The sequence below is a fragment of the Macaca thibetana genome, chromosome 1, assembly GCF_024542745.1.
Source record: "Macaca thibetana thibetana isolate TM-01 chromosome 1, ASM2454274v1, whole genome shotgun sequence".
Lineage (NCBI taxonomy): Eukaryota > Metazoa > Chordata > Mammalia > Primates > Cercopithecidae > Macaca > Macaca thibetana.
Genome location: NC_065578.1, coordinates 180734773 through 180760368, shown reverse-complemented (window position 1 = coordinate 180760368; position 25596 = coordinate 180734773). Strand labels below are relative to the sequence as shown.

At 38.4% G+C, this 25596-nt stretch overlaps 2 protein-coding genes across 2 annotated transcripts in view; one reads left to right on the top strand and one right to left on the bottom strand.

Moving 5' to 3' along the window:
- Nucleotides 1-25596, bottom strand: part of GLUL (glutamate-ammonia ligase) — a 328058-nt gene that overhangs the window by 138828 nt on the left and 163634 nt on the right. The gene's annotated exons all lie outside the window — the stretch shown is intronic.
- The window catches only part of RGSL1 (regulator of G protein signaling like 1), a 99893-nt gene that overhangs the window by 57805 nt on the left and 16492 nt on the right, over nt 1-25596 (top strand). Inside the window, exons 11-15 of the mRNA XM_050766098.1 lie at nt 6359-6464; nt 11902-12095; nt 14538-14655; nt 15104-15224; nt 17009-17138. Coding sequence (XP_050622055.1) covers nt 6359-6464; nt 11902-12095; nt 14538-14655; nt 15104-15224; nt 17009-17138 — 669 coding nt within the window. The remainder of the gene's footprint in view (nt 1-6358; nt 6465-11901; nt 12096-14537; nt 14656-15103; nt 15225-17008; nt 17139-25596) is intronic.

Below are 25596 nucleotides of genomic sequence, written 5' to 3'. Positions count from 1 at the left end.
TCCTTCAGCCATGGGGGGAATGGCTCTGCTGGCACGGCAAACAGGAGGCACTGGCCAGCTGCCTATGCAGGGTTCCAGCGGCAGCCGTGGTTTTTTTCTACCCCCGCCCCGCCCCCGCACCCGTGGCCATTGGGCGCAGCCGGTACATGCTGCAGACTCGCCCAGGTGCCCTAGACAGAAGGGGAGGGGATAAGGAGAGGAGCCACTGTGCGTGGGACCCTGTGGCCGTGGGTTGGGCTTCAGGGTCGCACCAAACAGAAACCACATCGTTCTGAATTGCACCTCTGATGGCTGGGCCAAATGCTCATTCTATTTAATGTCATTGCCACAGTCTGTAGCAAAATCCTTTACATTATAAAAGAAGAGATAGGAGCCATTTCAAACCGTGAAAGAAGAGAGAGCACAGCAAAGTCCAGGTGTCCTGGCTGATGGAGTTCAGTCTTGGAGTCTTCCAGCAACAAATGATGCCTTTGTTGCCCCAGGGATTTACTTCAGTCCTCTGTGATGGCTAGGCCTCCGTGAAGGGAAACAGCCAATATTCCTTTACCCAGAGGAAAGAGAGAGGTGGCAGGCCAGAAGGCAACATTTGGGCACAAAACCAGAAATGCCTGTTCCCATTTAGGGTCGTGGGTTTCCAGGCTTGGGAGTGGGCCCTTTGCCAGGGAACTGCCCTCTTCTACCCAGTATTTCCCGTCTCTATCTCCTGTCCATATCATCTGTATGGGTGAAGTGAATTTCTTGCAGGTAGCATATAGTTGGGTATTGTTTCTTTATCTGTTTAGCCACTCTCTACCTTTTAATTGCAGGATTGAGCTCATTTACACTCAGTGTTATCAATAAGTAAGGACTTACTACTGCCGTTTTGTTGCTTATTTTTCTGGTTGTTTTACAACTCCTTTCTTCCTTTTTTCCTTTCTTACTGTCTTTCTTTGTGGTGAAGTGATTTTCTCTTGTAGTATGTTTTAATTTGTTGCATTTGATTTTTAGTGAATGTATTATAGATTTTTGCATTGTGGTTACCATAAGGCTTACAAAAAACATCTTATAGATATGTTATTTTATAAAGAAGTTAATCTATCTTAGATCATAAAGAATAAAAACAAGGAAAGTATTTTTTTAAAGCTTTTACACTTTAACTCCATCCCTACCACAGTTTGACTTCAGTTATCTTAATTTACTTATTATTAATGTTTTAACAGTTTCTGTAGCTGTTATCATTTTTGATAGTTTTGCCTTTTGGGTTCATACTAAGTTATGAGTGGGTTGAACACCACAATTATAGTATTAAAGTATTCTGGGTTTGTCTGTGTACTTAATTTTATCAGTGCGTTTCATACCTTCAAATGTTTTTTCATTTGTTTGCTTTTTTAAGTTTTCTTTTCATGTTAGTGTTTTTTTCTTTCAGATCAAAGAATTCCCTTTAGTGCTTCTTGTAAAACGAGTCTAGTGTTAGTGAATTCTTTCAGCTTTTGTTTGTCTAGGGAAGACTTTACCTCTCCTTTATAGTTGAAGGATAACTTTTCCGGATACAACATTCTTGCATGGCAGTGTTTTTCTTTCAGCACTTTGAAAATCTTGTTCAACTTCCTGCTGGTCTGTATGATTTCTATCGAGAAGTCTGTTACTAGACGAACTGGAGGTCTCTTATATGCTATTTGCCTCTTTTCTATTTCTGGTTTTTATTTATTTATTTATTTATTTTGTATTTTTCTCTCTGTCCTTGACTTTTAGGTGTTTGATTATTATAGTCCTTGGGGTAGTCTTATTTGGGTCAAATCTGTTTGGTGTTCTCTGACCTTCCTGTACCTGGATATTTATCTCTTTCTCAAGTTTTGCAAAGTTTTCAATTATTGTTTTTTAAATAAATCTTCTATCCCTTGCTCTTGCTCAAGTCCTTCTCAAACACCAGTAATTCAATTTTCTCTTTTGAAATTACTTTCTATATCTTGTAGGCAAACTTTGTTGATTTTTATATTTTTTCTTCTTTTTTCTCCTCTGACTGTGTATTTAAAATAGACTGTCTTCAAACTCACTGGTTCTTTCCTCTCCTTGATCCATTTTGCTTTGAGAGCCTCTAATGAATTTTTCAGTTCAGCAAATGTATTTCTAAGTCCCAAGATTTCTGTTTAGTTTCTTTTATTATTTCAACTTCTTTGTTAAATTTCTTCAATGGATTTCTGAATTGTTTTTCTGTGTTATCTTGGAGATCACTGAGTTTTCTTAAAACTGCTATTTTGAGTTCTTGGTCAGAGAGCTCACATATCACCATCTCCTTAGTGTTATTTTCAGGTTCCTTGTTTTGGTCCTGGGAAAGGAAGATTGTGGTTCTCTGTTTGCTCTTGTTTCTTGTGTGTCTACATATGTGTCTTTGCATTAAAGGGTTATTTATTCCAGTCTTCTCTGTCTGGCTTGTTTTGTTTTTTATTGAATATATTTGCTTAGAGGATTTTTTTTGTTGCTTGTTTGTTTTGATATGGAGTTTTGTTCTATCACCCAGACTGGAGTGCAGTGGTACAAACATGGCTCACTGCAATCTCAACTTCCTGGGCTCAAGTGATCCTCTTGCCTCCACCCCCCAAGTAGCTGGGACTACAGGCAAGCACCACTATACCCAGCTAATTTTTTTTTTAATAGAGATAAGGTCTCACCATGTTGCCCAAGCTGACCTGCTAGGTCACACCCTCCTTTTCAGCTCTAGGAGGTATCTAAACCTCAGAATTGCCTCAGTTCTAGTAAAGGATTGGAGCACTGCTCTTCCCAAATGGAGGGGATCCCAAAGGGAATATCCTGGCAGTGTGGGAAGGCTAGTTAGGGGTTTGTGCCTATGGGACCTGTGGGACAAACCTCCTACAGTGTGATGTTGCTGAACAATCACTCTAATTTGATGTCTCCTTTGACTGATTTATAGAGCAGAGTTTCCAGAACTGGGGATGGTGGTCCCACCTCCCCGCTTTGCCTGTCCTCAGGAACAAATTTCCCTTCAGGCACTCTGAGTTCTTCCCATGAAGATGTTTCCCCTGCCAAAAAACCCAAGATGGTGGAGAAGCTGGTTTTAAACCTCAATCTCACTTTTTCCACGGTAGAAACAGCAAGTTGGGGGAAATTTTTCCATGTACTTGTTGCTGGGCATAATGTGGGGAGGGGTGTCTCAGATGTGGAAGTCCAATTCTCTTACCATCTGCTCAGAGTTTTTTCACTTCTCTGCATCCCTGGGAACTGTCTCATATTATATTTGAGTTCCAGGATATTTCTGGCAACAATCTTAGCATTGTCCATTTGTTTTTGTTTTTCTGGGTTGTGGTGGGTGGAGAGTGAAGCCAGCATCCTTCCATGCTGCCATTTTGGTACTCTATGTTACTATTTTTTATTTGTCCCTTCTGTTCTATATATCTTTTTCTTTCCTTTTCATTTTCTTTTAGATTAAGATGGGGGGGGTAGGTCAATAATTTCTGTATTTTTTATCTAGTAAGGTGTTTTCTTCTTCTTTTAGAGATTACCATATCGATTTCCAAATGCATCCCTGACATACTGGAGTTTGATGTAAACCAGTATTTCTAATGAATATGTATTATTGTTTTATGAGTCAATATTTATTTAGGCTAACTCACATATTTACCTTTTTCTTTCTTTTTCATTGATTTTTGCTCCCCCAAATTGCCATCTAGAAATTCTTTTTATGTCTAAAGAACACCCTTTGATATTTCCTTTAGTGTTCATCTGAAAAATGTCTTTATTTTGCTTTTATTTCTGAAGAATATAATTTCTGGATGTAGAATTCTTCTTGGAGTTGTTTCCTATTAACACTTTGAAAATGTTATCCCATTGTCTGTTGGCTTCCTTACTTCAATTTGAGGAGTCATCTGTCAGTTTTCATTGACATTGCTTAGTAGAAGAAAATAGTTCTTTTTTCCCCCTTTTCTTTACTATAATATGCCTCAGGTTTTATGCTGCTTGTAGCTTTGGAACTTCTGGACTAGATATCTTTTGTCAGTTTTAGGGACTTTTCAGTTATCTCTTTGTATTTTTCCTGCTCCATTCCATCTATCCTGATAATTTTATTTTACATATTTTTGACTTTTTAAGTGTATTTTGTATACTTTTTTCTGTATTTTTTATTTTTCCTCCTCTGTGTGTTTCAGTCTGGATATGTCCTTTGCATCTAACTCCTAGTTCAACAATTTTCTCTTTAGTTGTGTATAATCTGTCATTCAACTCATCTGCTAGTTATTACTTTTCTTACTTGTAATCATTAAACTTTTTATTTCTAGAATTTCCATTTTTTATAATAGTATCTATTTTGATATTTTTCTTTTTGTCTTATAATTACTTGAACTATACTAATAATAGTCACTTTAAAGTTTATATTTGAATTTTCAGTGCTTATTTCAAGTACCATTTCCCCCCTCCCTTGGTTTTTGGAGAAGTCTTTTAAAATATCTTGTTATTTCTGCTTGATTTATGAACATCATTGGTGAATATTTGTAGAGCCAGTTTGAACCTCTGGATGAAGTTATTTTCCTCCAGAGAGGATTTTTACTTCTGACATACACTAAACTAGTAGCATCCAAATAACCTTAATTTACCCAGGGATTAAGTTGTTTCAAAGCTAGTTGTCATTCCCTTTATGATGAGCTATTTCTTGTTTTCTTTACTCTTTGGAGTTCCAACTGAAAGCTTGGGGTGTTTATCAGGGCCTCTTCTCCTTTGCTGTTTTGTAATTTTTGCCCCCTTCTGCCCTGAGAATCTGCCAAAAGCTCTGCTAAATTCCCCAGTAGCAATTTGTTTACATAATTGTCAAATGTCTTAAGAATAAAAGCTATGTCCAATGTTTTGCCCATTTGCTAAAGACCTATGGCTTTGTCTTGTGTCCCATTGTGACTTTAACACTGGAAATGCCTTTAGGGTGGCGAAAGTATTGTTATAAACTGACATTCCTGGTTTTTAGCATCCTCCTTGTTTCTAACCTCTATATATTGATGTTGTTTTGTCTTAATTTTTTATAAATTTACTTTCACTTGGAAAGCGTATTATTTTTATCCAGTATTTCTAGGTGTTTTGTATTGGGAGGGTTTTTGTTTTGTTTCATTTTTATTTTATATCTGGTCTTCCATAGTCTAGATTTTATTTTTTCACTTAGTTGCATTTGTTTAGATCCAACATATATTTCTATTGCTTTTAATACTTTTTGTATGCTTTCTGAAGGTATTGCCAAGCTACACACAAATTTCCTGTGTGGGTACATTCTATTTAAAAATTGTTTTAAAACAATAACTATATAACTAGGTCATGTTCTAATTTCTATAAGTCAGATGAGTAACACACCATCTATACCTTTGATGAGTTCATAGTCTATGTTTTCTTCTACAACATCAACCGCAAAGGGCACTTATAATACTGAAATTCATGAAATCTATTGTTCTTCAATAATAATGTTTTGTTTTTATTATTTAAAATTATTTTTATAGACAGAGTCTTACTCTGTTGACCTGGCTGAAATGCAATGGTGTCATCATAGCTCACTGCAGCCTCAAACTCCTGGGCTCAACTGATCTTCTTGCCTGAGCCTTCCAGGTAGCTAGGACTGCAGGTGCACACAACCACACCCAGTTAATTAGAGATGGGGTCTCACTGTGTTGTCCAGACTGATTTTAACATCCCAGCCTCAAGTGATCCTCCCACTTTGGCTTCCCAAAATGCTGGGATTATAGGCATGAGCCACTGTGCCCAGGCAATAATGATGTTTTGATATATGCGAGAGAATAATGGTTTCTAAATGGCAATAGGGAACCAGACACCCATTCTGAACTTGTATGGTGTGCTAGAATATCATTTGAGAAGCTTACAGGGGAAGCAGCATCCTTGGGAAAGAAAATGGTTTTTATTAAAACAAGAAGATGGAGGGAACTCTTAAAGAAGAAGTCAACAATCTGTGAAAGTTTGCTTATTACAAAGCAGGGATTCCAGGGGACAAGTGGAAAGATTTAGGGTAGGATAATAGAAGTGTCGAGGAAGACAGAATGTCATGTGGAGTATGGTCTAGTAAAAACAGCTGATCGGAGGAGGCCTGACATTTGGCATTAACTAATGTAACGAGGAGAGAGACAATCTGTCTGAGGAAGGTGGGCGCTAGACCTAAAGGCCAACATACTTAGGTAACATAACCGGGACTGATGTTCATGTCAGGGGTATCAGTCATCCCTAAGTCTGTTCTTAACACTAATGACCTGAGATGGCAGCAGTTGTGGGGACAGTGGTTTTTTCACATGAACTTAATGTCTGAAAAATGTCCTTGCTACTTTTTCTCTTTTCATTGCTTATAATATAGTGTTCTCCAACTTAGTGACTTTTTTTCTTTTAGATTTTAAAGTGGAAATTATCAAGGAACCAAAGATATTTTCACGCTCAAATAGGAAAATGTCCTTCCTCAAAAAAACTCTTGTAAGGAAGCCATCAATGAGACCCAGGTGAGATATAGAATCTGGCTACAGCAACATCTTCAGGCACACGCTTTTGAAAAATCTCAATGTGTCTAATGGTAAACTTATCTCTCTACGTGTAGGTTTTCAGACCTTTTTGCATATACAATACATAAGGCACAGATACTCTTAGTATTTTAAATCATTTATTTTCTAAAATCAGCACTATGCAATGTATATATGTTATAAAATAACTTTTCAAACTTAAACTATCATAGACATCTCATGTCAGTATGTGCAGATCTACCTCCTTCCATGAGTGTACTACAATTTATATAGACATTTACATTGTCTTTAATTTTTTAATTGCCATAAACAGTATCACAATAAACATCTTTGTCCCTGTTTCTTTGCCTATTTGTGTCTTCTGGATTATGTACTGCTGTAGTAGCCTCCTAACTGGTTCCTTACTTCTTGTCTCTCTCCACTTATAATCAATCTGAGAATCAAACTCTGATAAGGTCCCACACTAGGCAAAGACCCTGTGGCCTTTTCTTTCAGGAGTGCCCACCCACCTTTCTGTCCATGTACCTCAGCATAAGTGCCACCTATACATAAAAATTTCTCCAAATATTATGTTTGCTATAACTTCCTTCTCTTCTGAAACCCTAAATGTCTAAAGTACAGTATCAAGCATTTATATGTACTACTTTTTACTGATCTTTACTTTTTAGGTATGTTTTCCAACTTCTTGACTTGACCATAATTTTCTTGTGGGCCACAGCATTCACTTACTCATGTATTCATTTTCATTCATTACTATCTATTATCTGTCATGGCTAGCTATATGAAAGGTCCTCTTCTAGATGAGGATATGGTAGAACATACACATTTGCTAGTCAAAATCTCTGGTGGAATATTTTGCATAGAAAAAACTCCCACCAAACATTTTCTTTTTTTAATTAATTTGTTTTTCTTGAGACAGAGTCTTACTTTTTGTGTCCCAGCTGGAGTGCAGTGACTCAATCACAGCTCACTGCAGCCTCAACATCCCTGGGCTCAAGTGATCCACCTGCTTCAGACTACAGGCAAATGCCACCATGCCTGGCTTTTTTTTTTTTTTTTTTTTTTGGTAGAGACTGGGTCTTGCCATGTTGCCCAGGTTGGTCTCAAACTCCTGGGCTCAAGTGATCCTCCCACCTCAGCCTTACACAGTGCTGGGATTACAGGTATTTGGACCCAGCCAAGAATGTTTTCCTTTATTGATGACATTCATTGAGGGTGATAAGTCTTTTGTCTCATCTAACCACTGTAGATAGATCTTCCTCCCTTTCAGCAACTGAAATTATTCTCTGAGGTTCAATCATTTCTCGTTTTTGCTTTTCCAATTTGTTCTAGTCACTGATCTCCAGTATGTCTATAGAAATACTTAGTTTTCAATTTCGTTAAGCATGAATACCACGGAAGTCTTAAATTACGTATCTGTAAGATCACCGAGTCCTAGAAGACATATCAGGGTCATATCGTCTAGTTTCGTGACTTCAGTTAAGACCAAGCAGAATAGCTCACAGATACCACAGCTGCAATTCTCTTAAACCTTTTCCCTATCCCTTATTCAATAAGTAAATGGCTATTGATTATATACTGTATTCTAGACACTCTGAGTTCTAATGATGTAAAAATAAGACATAGTCCTTGCTCTTAATCTAATTATGTAACTAAAGAAAATGCAAGGCTGACCTTAAAATGTCATGATACAATATTAGCTAATTACTATGGGAGTGAAAGGAGAGAGAAATTTTGAGTGAGGATCAGAAAAAGTTAGAATATCAGAAGATGCTCAGAATAGCATGTGCAAATTCAATTGCAAAGAAATTAGAGTATTTTGTAGGTAGGGATAAACCCTACTCAAAGGTGAAGATAAAACACAAAGCTATAAATTCATGAATATAAATGTAATATTCAAAGACTTGAAAATAGTCCAGTGATGTTGAAGTATAGAGTGCATGTGGCGAGGGGATATAAAACATAAAAAGCCAAATTGAGACCAAATAATTAGAAAAAGGTATTGGGTAGATTATTAAAGAATTTGCATTGATTAAATGGCAATGAGGGTATTCTTTGGGGTTTGCTGGAGCAGTGGGTGACAGAAATATCTACTATATAGATTTTTAAAATATTACTCTGACAGAAATGAGAGTATAAGGAGTCAGACATCCAGCGGTTGAAGGCAGAGATAATGTAGTTGGAAGGTCTTTGCAGTGTTCAGGAAAATGATAAAGATTTGAGGTAAACAGTGGAAGTAGAAATGGAAAGGAAAATACAGATGTACAAAGCAATGAAGGGAGAAAATCAGACTTCTGGAATGGTAGAGCAAGAACCTTGTAAGTAGTCTCTCCATAAAAGTAAAACTGGGAAAACCTGTCAAAAAGAATTTCAGAACTCTGTAAATTAACTGAAGGCATATAACAAATAAAAAATTGCTCATCCAAGAAAACTACCAAACCTCAGTAAGAATAGTGTAATCTGTGCCATTTTAACTTGTAATCACTCAGATCACCAACAAGCTTCATAGTCATGAGTACCAGCCATCTTGCTGCCAGCAGAGGGCACTGATATGGTCTGGAGCTCCACAAAAAAGCCAATGACCAGGAGCACTGTCAAAACCAATAGTAAGCCTCGTGGCCCAAAAATTGGGAGGCCACTATCATAGCCACTTAAGGCAGTGATACTAGTTCGGCAAGCAGTAAAACATTTAAAAGTAAAAAAGGGAAATCTGGGAGCAAGATATTCCCAAGGGACTGTGCAAATGCTGTGCAGATGCTCAAGAGAGACCAAAGAGGAACCCAGTTATCTATTTATCATTGGGTTATCATGAGGCCCTGAAAACTAGTATATAAAAGAAAATTAAGAATTAAAAAGAGAAAAAACTGAGCAGACACTTTAGTAGCCACACACTTCAGGGGAGATATACGCCACAGAACTAGCCCAAGTAAGACATTTAACAAAAAAACAAAATATAAAAAGCAAACAAAACCATCGACAGCAGCAACCTTTGGTGGATGAGGGATGGAGTGTAAATTCAGACTCCAGGGTTGCGATAATATATTATCCCAAATTCAACTTTAAACAAAAAATTATAAGACACACACACAAACAAAATCCCAGGAAAGTATGGTCCATCCACAGGGAGAATAAAGGCAGTCAACAGAAACTCTCTCTAGGGTAATTCAGATGTTGGACTAAAGACTTCCAAGCAATAGGTTCAAAAAACTAAAGAAAATCATGTCTAAAGAATTAAAGGAAAGTATGATGATAATTAATCAAATATAGAATATCAATAATGAGATGGAAATTATAAAATATAATGAAAAAATCTGGAGTTGAAAAGTACATAACGGAAATGAAAAATTTACTGGAGGCAATCAATAACAGATTTAAGTTGACAAGAGTCATAGAGATCCACACATAAACACATCATAATCAAACTTGAAATATAAAGACAGAAAAATCTTCAGTGCTGCAGGAGAAAAAGAACATATATTCAATGGAACTACAGCAAGATTAAAGTTTATTTCACATTAGAAACAATGATACCAAAAGTAGTGAGATTATATATTTAAACTAAACTCAAAGAAAATTAATAATAACTGCTAGTGTGTAGTACATAAAATAAAGAGAAAAACATAGAAAATCCAGGTAAATAAGTTAATTCTTTGTAGAGATCAATAAAATTGTTAAACTGTAAGATGTATTGACCAGGGGAAAAAGGATGACACAGATAATCAAAATCTGAGTTTAAAGAGGGCATATAATCACCGCCCTGCAGAAATTAATAAGATTGTAAGGAAACGCAAGAAACAAACTAGGCAACTTAGATGCAATATATAAATTTCTAGAAACACCCAAATCATTGAAGTAAGCTAGCTACTTTTCAAGGAAAAGTAGAAAATGTTAATAAATATATAATAAGAAAAAAATCAAATTAGTAATTTAAAATTTTCTCACATAGAAACACTCAGGCACAGACAGCTTCACTGGAGAACTCGATGAAATATTTAAAGGATAAATAATGTCAATATTCCATGAACTCTTTGAGGAAACAGAGAAAGAAGGAACACTTGCTAACTTTTCTATGAAGCCAGTATTTTCCTGATCCCAAAGCCAGACCAAAGACGTCATAAGAAAAGAAAACCACAGACCAATACTCCCTCTAGTTTCTAATGAAAACCTTCAATACAATATTAGCAAATCAAATCCAGCAATATATAAAAAAGATCAGTGGACAGGCATGGTGGCTCATGCCTATAATCTCAGCACTATGGGAAGCCGAGGTGGGCAGTTTGCTTGAGCTCAGGAGTTTAACGCAAGCCTGGGCAACATGGTGAAACTCCATCTCTACCAAAAAAAAAAAAAAAAAAAAAGCAAACATTATTAGCGGGGAATGGTGGTGCATGCCTGTAGTTACAGCTACTTGGGGGCTAAGTGGGGAGATCACTTGAGCCTGGGAGGTCAAGGCTGCAGTGAGCTGTATTCATGTCACTGTACTCCAGCCTGGGTTACCAAGTGGAATTTATCCTAGGAATACAAGGAATGCGAAAACCAGTTAATACACCACATTAATAAAATAAGGGGAGGAGAAATTCACATGATTATCTCAGTTGATGTAGAAAAAAAGGCTTTTACAAAATCTAACACACACGTGTGACTTTTAAAACTCTCAATAAAATTAGAATAGAAGGGAATTATCTCATTCTGATAAAGGGCATCTATTAAAAATCTATGGCTAACATTATACTTAATGAAATAGGTGTATAAAGGAAGAAGTTGTTGGTCAAGATGTGGGTGTATGTAGAGAGGTTTAAATAATAACTATAACATAAAGATGAGGTTTGATGTGGGCAGTTGAAATGTAGAAGTGGAGCTCATGGGAACTGGAGATATAAATTCACTATATCAATAAAATTTAAAATCACTTCCTCATATCAATAAAAATTGAAATCACAGAGGAGGCACAGATTACCCAGGAAAAACCATAAAGCAAAAGAATAGAGGATTAAGGATGAAACATTAGGGGCACCTTTATTTGAGGAGCAGTGAAAGAAGAAATCAGCAAAGAAAATTTAGAATCATTAATTGAAAACTGCTAATCATGCTCCACCTCACAGAAATGACTGCTAATTAGGAGTTGTTTTGAATCCACAATGTAAAAAGAGAATTCCCTTGAAAAAATTGTCCCTGTTAAAATATCTACCTTCATCTTCCATTGGGAAGAAAGATATTGGACCAAGCTTAGAAACGGTACATAAAAGTTCAAGTTAATCACCAAAGAAATAGACAGATTTAGCCAATCCATCCACAATGCTCTTCACATATGGCTAAAGGTCCTATAGCCTGAGCAATGCCCTTCCACATTTTCTAATTGAAACAGAATCCAGAATCATCATTCCTTCCTCTCTACCAAAGATGCTTTCTTGTTTTCCAGAAACTTGACAGAAGTCCTCTTAAATACACAGCACTTGGAGTTCTTCAGGGAGTTCCTCAAAGAACGGAAGGCTGAAAGCCCATTGCAATTCCTCATAGCTGTACAGAAGATCAGTATGGAGACCAGTGAAAAGATTTGCAAGTCTCTCATAGAAAACGTAATCAAGACTTTCTTCCAAGGCCAACTCTCTCCTGGTATGCATCCTCTCCTGATCCTGTTTTCTCTCTCTCTTTAGTGTCTTAAGAGAATAGCCTGTCTCGTGTGAGCCCCCAGAGAGAGTGGTACAGAGCAGCAGCCACATGGGGCAATATTGAGACAGATTAAGAGGGAAGGCAAAAGCAGAGAACAGTAAAAATAAATCCAAAGTCTTAATACAAGTTGTATTACTCTGTTCTCACACTGCTGTGAAGAAATTCCTGAGACTGGGTAATTTATAACGAAAAGAGGATTGACTGACTCACAGTTCCACATGGCTGGGGAGGCCTCAGGAAACTTACAGTCATGGCAGAAGGCACTTCTTCATGTAGCAGCAAGAGAGAGAATGAGTGCCAAATGAAGGGGTAAGCCCCTAGTAAAATCATCAGATCTCATGAGAACTCACTCACTATCATGAGAACAGCATGGGGGAAATCATCCCTATGATTCAATTATCTCCACCTGGTCCTGCCCTTGACACGTGGGGATTATTACAATTCAAGGTAAGATTTGGGTGGGGTACACAGAGCCAAACCACATCACTCCACCCTTAGCCCCTCCCAAATCTCATGTTCTCACATTTCAAAACACAATCATGCCTTCCAACATTCCCCCAAAGTCTTAACTCATTCCAGCATTAAGTCCAAGTCCAAAGTCTCATCTGAGATAAGGCAAGTCCCTTCTGCCTATGAGCCTGTAAAATCGAAAGCAACTTAGTTACTTCTAGAAACAATGGAGATACAGGCATTGGGTTAATACACCCATTCCAAATGGGAGAAATTGGCCCAAACAAAGGAACTCAGTTCCCATGCAAGTCCAGAATCCAGTAGGGCAGTCATTAAACCTTAAAGTTCCAAAATGATTTCCTTTGACTTCATATCTCACATCCAGGTGACACTGATACAATAGGTGGGCTCCCACAGCCTTGGGCAGCTCCACTCTTGTGGCTCTGCAGGGTGCAGCCCAACTCCCAGTACCAATTTACTGTATTAGTCCATTCTCATACTGCTATGAAGAAATACCTGAGACTGGGTAATTTATAAAGAAAAGAGGTTTAATTGACTCACAGTTCCACATGGCTGGGGAGGCCTCAGGAAACTTTCAGTCATGGTGGAAAGCACCTCTTTACAGGGTGGCAAGAGAGAGAATGAGTGCCCAGCAAAGGGGGAAGCCCTTGTAAAACCATCAGATCTCATGAGAACTCACCCACTATCACTGAAACAGCATGGGGGAAATCACCCCCGTGATTCAATTATCTCCACCTGGTCCTGCCCTTGACACATGGGGATTATTACAATTCAAGGTGAGATTTAGGTGGGGACACAGTCAAACTATATCGCTAGTAAAAGGAGCCAAGTCTAAGATACTTTCACATGTATCCTCTCATTTCATTTAATTTTATTTAATTCTAAAAATAGAATTTTATTTAATCCCTGTACTATAGGGATAGGCAGCTCCACTTTACTAATGAAGAAAAGGAAACACAGAAAAGTTAACTAGCTTGTACACTTGGTAGAACTTGAATTCAAATTCAAGTCATTTGACCATTAAACCAACTAGCCTGAAGTTAGATACAAAAAGCAAGAGTTAACTGCCTGCAAAGGTGGAGTATCCACCACCCATGAACTGTGAAGAAAGTTGTACTGGGAAGGAGAACTGTATGCCTGAAAATCTTTGTTTCATAAGTTGTGTCTTATATTGTTTCCTAAGGTGGGAGGGTAAATATGGTAAATAAAATCTTGTCTAAAAGCAGAAGTTGCAAGTAATGCAAAGCAGTGAAGATAAAGCCTCCTGTTTTGTCACAGATGGTATTTTTGTGTGTTTGTTTTTTGCTTGTAGTAAACCAAGATAAGAAAATAAATTTTTATGAATATAGAAAATATAGAAAAATAGGTCAAATTAGCAAATCTTTATTTGTAAGCAATATTTATTTGTTGATCTCAGGATGTTGAGATCTGTACAATATTTTGAATGAGCTAGAAGAGGAAGAGTGTCCACATCCTATCTTTGATTATTTTCAAGTCTCATTAATGAACACAAGTTTCTGAACAACTGGAGAACCATACTGCCCTCACAATACTTACCTGGAATCTTGGATTCCCCATCTGCCCAGCAATCTAACTATAATCCTTCTGCTCTCTCTCTAAATCCGAATTTTTCAAACCAGCTGCAGAAATAAGTCCTTTGAAAATTTCTTTCCCCTTAAGCACTCATCCTCAAAATTTGAATGAAACTCAATGAGGAAAAGCTTTTGGTTTACAAATGCATTTGCACATAACATTTCAAATATGCTTTGGAGATTTTCAAACAAACTATGGCGGGATCAGAGTCTAGCCAGATTGAAAATGGGGGCTGTGAGACTCTAAGATAAAAAAAACCACCAGCTATCTCAGAAATGGTAGATGAGGATTACGGCTTCTTTTCCCTCTTGCATTTTCTAGAAGAAATGCTGCAGTGTGATGCCCCTATTATCAAAGAAATCAGTCCCACGCGTCATGTCACCACAACCACCCTATTAATTCTCCAGGGATATATTATGAAATCTATAGAAGAAAAGTGGTGAGTATACTCAATGAAGGAAAGGATTCTTCCTGGAGTTGCTCCTTGGCTTCTGAAAGCCATATTCATCAAGGGTTTCATAATCCATTTTCAGAGTTCATTGCCAGAGCCTCTCTACAAAATAAAAAGTCAAACTTATCTTGAACTTTCCTACCTATCTACCTGACACACACACACACACACACACACACACACACACACACACACACAAAAACACATACACATTTCTGTTCATTTGCATTAACAAGAAACAATACAGTGTTGCTCAGGAAGGTTTGGCTGACATTAACAAAGGTCTGATAGAGTAAGAAGATAATTTTTCAATATTTTACCATTCCCCAATTACCACTGAGACTTCCTCTAGAGGCTGAGGTAGGTTTGCCTGGACCGTTATCTTTTATGTGCTAGATTTTTGTCCTGTTTGATATCCCTGATGTCTTTCTGGCAGGTTTAAAGATTATCAAGACCTCTTCCCACCTCGCCCTGAGGAGGTGGAAGTGCAAAGTGAAGTACAAGTTTCGTCTAGGAAGCCCTCAAAGATAGTGTCAACTTACCTACAGGAATCCCAGGTTAGTGAAGAAGAAAGTGAAACAAGACATTAGAGACAAGAAAACCATCGTCTTGGGGGTAGATTTTTAAATCCCCATTTTGCAAAGGAGGAATCTGAGACTCAAATTATTATACTAGGGATTTAAGAAGTCCCTCTCTTCTCTACCTGTGATTGGAATCAACTGAGTAATAGGTACAGGGGTTGGACACATGGAGTTCTTCTAGTTGAGAGTTAGTGTGGAGGACATGGATTGGCAATGAAGCAAAGTGATTTTGCTGGTCCTCTGCACCCAAATTAAACTTACAAACCTAGTCACTGGTCTAATGGAACAACTTAGACCTCCACTTACCAGGGTGAGCCTCTTGCTGTATAACAAAAGGTGAGCTTGAAACAGGTGTCTTGCAGACAAACAAACCAGAGTGAGAATGCAAAGTACTGAGAACACCATTTCCTTCTTTCAAACTATCTAGCTCATTCTTTGTCCTATGGGAGGACAGAAAAAAAGGAAGAAAGAGGAGACAGGAATGTTACTCAGGAAAGTCTCTATATGGTTTGAGAACAACAACAAAAAATACATGCCCCGTTAGAGAATCACTTGCTCACTGTGTTTGAGTTGGTCAGTATCAGAAAAATTTTAGCCCAGCTTGATCTGACTCCAAAGATCATTCTAAGATATCTCAGAAAATAATGCCTAAGTCCATTGATCCAGTACTCAGGGATGAAAATGTGTTACTCTTCTTTTTCTCCTCTGTATTTCCTCCATATATGAATAAACTCCATGTCAGGGCACCATGAATGGTCATATGGACTACTAAAAAGAATACTGTACCCAGAACCAGTGCACTTGGTTTAATTTCAGACCTTCCAGTTCTTAGAAAATAAGATAAAAGGAAACCAACATGTACTTAATACCTACTCTTTGTCAAGCATTGCATTGGGGTTTACATATAACCATTAAGTCTCACTGCAACCCTGAAGGGCTATTGTTTCTAGCTTACACATGGAGACATGGAGACATAGGTTAAGCAACCTGACCCAAATTACACAATTCGGTTCTGAGAAGCTGAGCTCCAGACTCAAACTTTTTGATCCCAAATTCAGTGCGTTTTATACTTCACTGCTTTCTGTCTAAAGCCATGCTTATGTTGTTTCCCTCTCTGTAGACTGAGATAACTGAACTAGTTAATCAACAAGAGTCTTTCTGGCTCTAAGTGTCAATTTCTTGAAGGACAAATAAAATGTACAGTGGTTCCTAGGTACCTATTAAAAAACAGATGAAGAAACTTATGAAATTCATGTGCGTGCGCGCGCGTGTGTGTGTGTGTGTTTGTGTGTGTGTGTATGTAGGTGTATGAGTGGGTGCAAATAATTATATTTTCTTTTTTAAATGCTTAGAAATGGTTTTGCTCATTTCCTTATTCCTTCAGTGTTTCCAAATTTGCCTGAGCCTTTGGTTCTTTATTTCTGTCCTCTTTTCTTCCAGTTTTTAGCTCTCATGCTCCCTCTCCCAATCACAGCATCTCACATCTTCACTGTTGAAAGGCTATGGTAGAAGGAGCATGGGCAAATGGCTCCAGTCTGTTGAAGCTGAAATCTTTCACCCACCAGCTACTTAATTACGGGCAGATTATACAAGCTCTCTAACCTGAGTTTCCTCACCTTTAAATTGGAGCTGAAAATTATTCCTTTATGGAGGTGTTGTGAGGATTAAATGGAATGAATGCCAAGTTTTGGCACACAGTAGACTCTCAGTGAACAGCAACTATACTAATGAACATGTTATACTCCTCTTTCTTTCCCCAGAAGAAAGGCTGGCTGAGAATGATCAGCTTTATCAGGAGCTTTTGCAAGTACCGCAGATTTATGTTGAATCCTAATAAGCGCCAGGAATTTGAAGACTATCTTCGCCAGGAAATGCAAAACAGCAAGGAAAGTAAGTCATTTCTGTATTTACCCCCACTCCCTGTTGATATTTTAGCCATGAGGGTCAGCCCACCTAAGAAGCTTATTGCTTTGTGTCATGCCTGTGTCAGCCTGGAGTCTAGCAAAAAGACCCCAGGTCCTGTGTGCAAAACCAAGCCCAGGCCTGCCTAGAGAGGATGCAAGCCCGGAGGTCTCTGCTTAAGGAACCAGCAAGGGTAGGGAATAATTAACCTAAGGCACTGCAAAATCTTTCATTTTACAAAATAATTTCCTTATGTTTTTGAATTTGGTCTTTAAAAATTATTTTCAAAATTTTTCTGCTTATAAAGTAATACATGCTGTTAATAAAGAGGTAACAACAATTACAGAAATATGTAGTATAGAAGTGAAATTCCCTCAAGAGATAACATTGTTAATGCTTGTAAACTTACCTCCTAATTATTTTTCTGTATATGTATCTTAATATTTACTTTTCCCACAAAATTGATCCCACATATTTGATTTGTAATTTGCTTTTTTTTTTTTTTTTTTTTGCTCAATAATGTATCTTGGACATCATTTTATATCAGTAGACATATATCTGACTTGTTTTTGACTGCCATAAAATGTCCATTATATGGATTAATTCAACAGCTTCACTCATTCATTCATTCATTTAACACACTTTTCGAAAATCTGCTATGTGGCAAGCAGTTTGCCAGGTGCTGGAGATACAGTAGTGAACAGTAGTGAGCCTGCAGCAGAGGATCTGCCCTGTAGCACCTACAGATTTCAAACAGAAAATACAAGCCACAGATACTGGAGCTGGAGTGCCTGGATTTGAATCTGCTACTTTCTAGTTGAAGGACCTTGGGAAAATTACTTTGTATCTCTGTTTTCTCATCTGTAGAATGGGAATGAGAATTGTTTCTATTTCACAGGGTTATTAGAACTATGCTTGGCAATAGTACATGCTATAAGAGGGTTAGCTAGTGTTACTGCTATTATTATATAATTGTGATGAGTGATCCCAATGATAATTGCAGGGAGATCCTATCAGTTAAGGCACAGGGCCAGAGAAAATGTCTCCCAGAAAATGACATAAAGTTGAGTTTTCAGAAATGACCAAGTTAAGTAGGTGGGATGGGAGGAGGGTGATTTCTAGGTGTGCACAGAATCATTAAACAAGAAAGAGGACGGTGCAATTCAGAAACTGCAATCAGGCCAATTGGACTAGAGATTAATGAGATGGGGCAAATGCTTGAGATGAGACTGGAAAGATTGGCAGTGACAAATCATGACTCTTTTGATGACATTTGAGTTGTTCCAACTTTCACTTAAACAATGCCGCAACCATAAAAACCTTAGAAGAAAACCTAGGCAATACCATTCAGGACATACGCATGGACAAGGACTTCATGTCTAAAACACCAAAAGCAATGGCAACAAAAGCCAAAATTGACAAATGGGATCTAATTAAACTAAAGAGCTTCTGCAAAGCAAAAGAAACTACCATCAGAGTGATCAGGCAACCTACAGAATGGAAGAAAATTTTTGCAATCTACTCATCTGACAAAGCGCTAATATCCAGAACCTACAAAGAACTCAAACAAATGTATAAGAAAAAAACAACCCCAACAAAAAGTTGGAAAAGGATATGAATAGACACTTCTCAAAAGAAGACATTTATGCAGCCAACAGACACATGAAAAAATGCTCATCATCACTTGCCATCAGAGGAATGCAAATCAAAACCACAATGAGGCCGGGCGCGGTGGCTCAAGCCTGTAATCCCAGCACTTTGGGAGGCCGAGACGGGCGGATCACGAGGTCAGGAGATCGAGACCATCCTGGCTAACACCGTGAAACCCCATCTCTACTAAAAATACAAAAAACTAGCCGGGCGAGGTGGCGGGCGCCTGTAGTCCCAGCTACTCCGGAGGCTGAGGCAGGAGAATGGCCTAAACCCGGGAGGCAGAGCTTGCAGTGAGCTGAGATCTGGCCACTGCACTCCAGCCCGGGCTACAGAGCAAGACTCCGTCTCAAAAAAAAAAAAAAAAAAAAAAAACACAATGAGACACCATCTCATACCAGTTAGAATGGTGATCATTAAAAAGTCAGGAAACAACAGGTGCTGGAGAGGATGTGGAGAAATAGGAAGACTCTTACACTGTTGGTGGAACTGTAAGCTAGTTCAGCCATTGTGGAAGACAGTGTGGCGATTCCTCAAGGATCTAGAACTAGAAATACCATATGACCCAGCCATCCCATTACTGGGGATATACCCAAAGGATTATAAATCATGCTGCTATAAAGACACATTCACACATATGTTTATTGCGGCACTATTCACAATAGCAAAGACTTGGAACCAACCCAAATGTCCATCAGTGACAGACTGGATTAAGAAAATGTGGCACATATACACCATGGAATACTATGCAGCCATAAAAAAGGATAAGTCTGTGTCCTTTGTAGGGACATGGATGCAGCTGGAAACCATCATTCTCAGCAAACTATCACAAGAACAGAAAACCAAACACCGCATGTTCTCACTCATAGGTGGGAATTGAACAATGAGATCACTTGGACATGGGAAGGGGAATATCACACCCCTATTGTGGGGTGGGGGGAGTGGGGAGGGATAGCATTAGGAAATATGCCTAATGTAAATGACGAGTTAATGGGTGCAGCACACCAACATGGCACATGTGTACATATGTAACAAACCTGCATGTTGTGCACATGTACCTTAGAACATAAAGTATAATAATAAATAAATAAATAAAATAATGATTAAAATTTAAAAAAAACCAATGCTGCAAAACATGCATATTTTGCAATTGTGTGCTTCTATGAAACAAGTTCCTTAAAATGGGAATGATGGGTAAATGGTTAAAAACAGTTAAATTTTGACCCTCCAAAAACATTGCACTAATTTAAACTCTTGCCAACCATATAAACTAGTGTCTGGTTTCTCACATTCTCATCAACACAGTGTGTTGTACATTTTAAAAAACTGTCAACCTGGTAAATAAAAAATAATGTGCCAGATAGTCTATTCTTATTTATATTTCTTTAGTAGTTGAGCATCTTTATTTACTGGCCATTTGTATTCTTTCTTGAACTGTTTATGCCCGTTGTCTATTTTTCTATTGGTATCTTAATATTATTTATTTTAATTTTAAAAAAGTTTGTATATATCTTTTATGAACTGCTTCACAACCAAGTATTTTGGCTTCAATAATAGTTCTAGCAGACCAGGCATGGTGCCTTATGCCTGTAATCTCAGTACTTTGGTAGGCCAAGGCGGGTGGATCACTTGAGGTTGGGAGTTAGAGACCAGCCTAACCAAGATGGTGGAACTTCATCTCTACTAAAATACAAAAATTAGCTGGGCATGGTGGTATGCACCTGTAATCCCAGCTACTCGGGAGGCTGAGACAGGAGAATCGCTTGAACCAGGAGGCAGAGTTTGCAGTGAGCCAAGATTGCACCACTGCACTCCAGTCTGGGTGACAGAGCAAGACTCTATCTCAAAAAGAAAAAAAAAAATAGTTCTAGTTCTTTTGTTTCTTCTTTTAAATAAAACCAGCTCAAGCCCTCATGCCCCAGAATGGTAGGAAGTCCTGTTTCATCATTCTTTGACTACCCACTTCCTCAATATTATGTAAGAACCCAAGACCTGTACTTATCCAATTCAATAGGAGGTCTACCAGACTTCCAGTTCCCCTTGGATACAGTGAAGAGCTTGTGACACTCAGCCTGCCACTGGTCTAAGTTCTTTTATTTGAAATATAGCATACTTATAAGTGACTATATGAGCAGCTGAATACCCATCATCCAAGCCAAGAAATAGAAAATGACGTAACTCAGATGACACCTGGTGCCCCTTTACCCATCACAGATGCAACTCCTATCTTGAACACAAGCATTTATTTTACTATTGCCTTTTAAAATGTACATGTGTTTTCATACTCCTTCTATAGTGGTCCTGCCTCAAACAAACTTTGATTCCCATTGGAACTTCCACTCCATTCATCTTACTGATTTTCTTAGGAGTATGTGTGTGTTTAGTATCTGAGAAAACAGAAGCAATCAGAAGAGAAGTTTTACAGCTTCCCTCCCCTGAATCACCTGGTCAGCTTCCTCTGTATTCACAGGCTCTGGTCGCTGAGTAGGCTGCCTGTCCTTGCTCCTAAAGAAGCATCCAGGCCCTCATCTACTCAAGGGCATTCATCCAGTCATTTTTACTTATTCTCCTGCATCATTTTTATTTTCTCTGCTGGATTACTCAGTTGGCACCAAATATGACATAGTACCTCTCAAGCAAAAATTAATAATAAATTCTCCCTGATTCTACATTCTCCTCAAATTATCTGGCACATTTGTCTGTATCCCTTTTAAACAAAAATCCTCAAGAGTTACGCATTCTTGCTGCTTTGTTTTCTTTTCTTTCCATTTATTTTTAAATTACTTTTTAGAATCACTTTTTAAGCTACAATTTTATACAGTAAAATTCACCAATTTTAATTGTGCAATTTGAGAATGTAAGTATCTCTGCAGTCATGATATAGAATACTTGCTTCATCACAAGAAATCCTTTATGTGTCTTTTTAATCAACACCCTTCCCCTTCCACTACTACTCTCTGGTCTGGCAACAACTGACCTACTTTCTAATACTACAGTTTAGTCTTTTAAGGAATTTAATATAAATGGAATCAAGCAGTAGTCTTAGTGCATGCATGCAATAGTCTTTTGTGACCAGCTTCTTTTATATAGCATGATGCTTTTGAGATTCGTCTATGCTCTTGCATATATCAGTAGCTCATTCCTTTTTATTGCTGGGTAGTATTCCATTGTACCATAGCACACTTTGTTTATGCATTCACCAATTGTTACATATTGGGTTGATTCCACTTTGGGGCTGTTATGAATTACCCTGCTATGAATATTCAAGTACAAGTATTTGTGTGGATATATGTTATTTCCTTTGGGTAAATATCTGAAAGTAGAAGTGCTGGGTTATGTGGTAAGTGTATGTTAACTTTATAAGGAATTGTCAAGCTGTTTTCCAAAGTGGTTGTACCATTTTTGCATTTTCACCACCGATGTAGGAAAGTTTCAATCGTTCCCCATCCTCACCAACCTTTGGTATTATCCATCTTTTTAATTTTAGCCATTCTAGAGGGTATGTAATGGTATTTTGTTTTCGTTTAATTTTTATTTTGTCTAATGACTAATGATGTTGAGTATGTGTTCATGTGCTTGCTTGCCATGTTAGTCCATTTTCACACTGCTGATAAAGACATACCCGAGGCAGGGAAGAAAAGGAGGTTTTAATGGACTCACATTTCCATGTGGGTGGGGAGGCCTCACAATCATGGCAGAAGGCAAGGAGGAGCAAGTCACATCTTAAGTGGATGGCAGCAGGCAGACAGGAGCTTGTGTAGGGAAACTCCCCTATTTTAAAACCATCAAATCTCATGAGATTCACTATCATGAGAACAACACAGAAAAGACCTGCCCCTACGATTCAATTATCTCCCACCAGGTTCCTCCCACAACACATGGGAATTCAAGATGAGATTTGGGTGAAGACACGGCCAAACCATACAATTTGCCATACATATTGTGCTATTTTTAGTGAAGTGTCTGTCCGTATCTCTTGCCCATTTTTTAAGAACTTTGTTGTCTTATTATTGGATTATAAGAATTCTTTACATAATCTGGGAATATTTTTGATGGATATATTTTGAAAATATTTTCTCTCGGTTGATGGCTTGCTTTTTCATTTTTTAAGTAGTGTCTTTTGAAGATCCAAAATCTGAAATCCTCCAAAATCCAAAACTTTTTGAGTACTGATATGACACCACAAATGGAAAATTTCACACCTAACCTCATGTAACAGGTTGCAGTCAAAATGCAGGGAGAGGTGCAATACACAATTTATTCAGTGTCCCCAAGAAAAAAAATAAAATTACCTTAAGGCTATATGTATAAGGAATGTACAAACATAAATAAATTTCGTGTTTAGATTTGGGTTCCAGGCCGGGCGCGTTGGCTCACGCCTGTAATCCCAGCACTTTGGGAGGCCGAGATGGGCAGATCACGAGGTCAGGAGATCGAGACCATCCTGGCTAACACGGTGAAACCCCGTCTCTACTAAAAAATACAAAAAATTAGCCGGGCGAGGTGGCGGGCGCCTGTAGTCCCAGCTACTCGGGAGGCTGAGGCAGGAGAATGGCGTGAACCCGGGAGGCGGAGCTTGCAGTGAGCCGAGATCGCGCCACTGCACTCCATCCAGCCTGGGAGACAGAGCGAGACTCTGTCTCAAAAAAAAAAAAAAAAAAAAAAAAAAAAAATTTGGGTTCCATACCCAAAATGTCTCATTGTGTATATGCAGATATTTCAAAACTCCAAAATCTGAAACACTTCTGGTCCCAAGTATTTCAGATAAAGGATAAGAACCTTAAAATAGGTTTCCAGACATTGTAAATTTTATCTTTTTAGGTGTTAGATATTTTTGTCTTCCTATAAAATATGCCTGAACTTTGTTCAGGGATGCAGTTAAGTTACTCGAAAATAGTTTTATTCTTTTGGATCTTCCTTTAATCATTGGTTAAGTGAATCCAGAGCCATGTTATTTGTATGGCTATTCTCCACTACTGAGGTAAAACCTTCCTGAGTATTCTACTAGATTCCTCATAAATTATGAGTTTTTCTAGTCTCTCGGTGGAAAGAGGCACTATTTCTGCTTCTGTGTGAGCACCAAGGACCGTTCTTTAATGCTTGCAGATCCCCCTACGCTCAAGCTTTGGGTAATTTCCTCATATCTTGAGCTGGTCAGCACTCTGCTGAGTACTTGAGGGAACCTCCACAGATTTCCAGGTTCTCCCTCTCCTCTTTGAACTCTATCTTGTAAACTCTAGCCATATTGGTCTCACTGGACTCTCAGGTCCCTCTCTTCAATTCAGAGTTCACCGAACTTGATCTGGGTTTTCCCTCCCTGACTGTGGAATGGATCCTATCTCAAGGTGGTAACGTGGGGCAGAAGTAGGATTCACTCATTTTTCCCAAATCTTAGTGATCACTGTCCTTAATTCTCTGATAGTCAGTGTCTTTAAAACTGTTTCAATATATTTCATCTGATTTTTAAAAATCGTTTCTGGAGGGAAGATAAATCCAGTCCTTGGCACTCTATCTTGGACAAAAGTGGACGTTCTGATAAAAAAGTTTCAGTAGGCTGGGAGTGGTGGCTCAAGCCTGTAATCCTAGTACTTTGGAGGGCAAGGTGGGTGTATCACCAGAGGTCAGGAGTTCGAGACCAGCCTGACCAACATGGTGACACCCCGTCTCTACTAACAATACAAAAATTAACCAGGCATGGTGGCACATACCTGTAATCCCAGCTACTCAGGAGGCTGAGACAGGAGAATTGCTTGAACTCTGGAAGCGGAGCTTGCAGTGAGCTGAGATCGCACCACTGCACTCCAGCCTGGACAACGGAGCGAGACTCCCTCAAAAAAAAAAAAATTCAGCAGATTAATAATAGTAGCCAAGTTAGAATGATCATCCTGACTGTAATGTAGGGAATATACTACACAAAAGCAAAATTAAGTGTAGGAAGCACAGTCAGGGCTGGAACTAGGGTAAGGCAAGGGAGGCATCTAACACACAAAAATTAAGGAGGCACTGACCGTCAGGCTCATGCAGATGCCAACCCCGCACTTGTAACACGTTGATCGTGAATGCTTCCTTAAACTGTGTCCTAGGCACCTACCTCACCTTGGCAGGTCAGGGCCCTAGTCCTGACCCCGAGAACACTAAAGCGGCTTTTGGAACAAGTGAAAAATGATGATGCTTTAAACAAATGTCACTGCAAGAAAGACCAATAGTGGATACACTTGAAATATATGTAGAAAGTAGAATCAACAATATTTGGTGACTAATTGGATGTGGAAAGAGGAAGAAGTCAAATACGATTCCCAGGTAATAGTGAGTTGGAGCTGCTCATACTGGCTGGTAAGAGCCAGCTGTTAAATATCCTGAAATTTTGTGAGCTACTGAACAAACGTCAGTAGCTAAAAATCTATTACAGTGAGAATATTTACTACCTAAATTAGCGAATAATACAAATTAGGTCTCCCCCTCTACTACCAGAGCCAGTTTACAAGCATCCGATGGCTTCCAGGTTTATTGGGTGAATTTATCACCCTCTTTTCCTAGAATCCCTAACCATCATATCAATTTCCACTGTTATCTAGACTTTTTTTTTCCCTTCAAACTCAAGTCTAAGAGAGAAAGATTGAAAGATAGTAGGTGAGGGATCTTATGTCTTATTCAGTATAGTAATCCTAGGGTCTAGCACAATGTCTGAGACATAACAAGTGCTAGATATTTATGGATTCTTGTAGTTACCCTCCCATTCTATATACAATACTGCACCAAAAGGAATCCCACCTGCGCCATAGGGAGCACCACACCG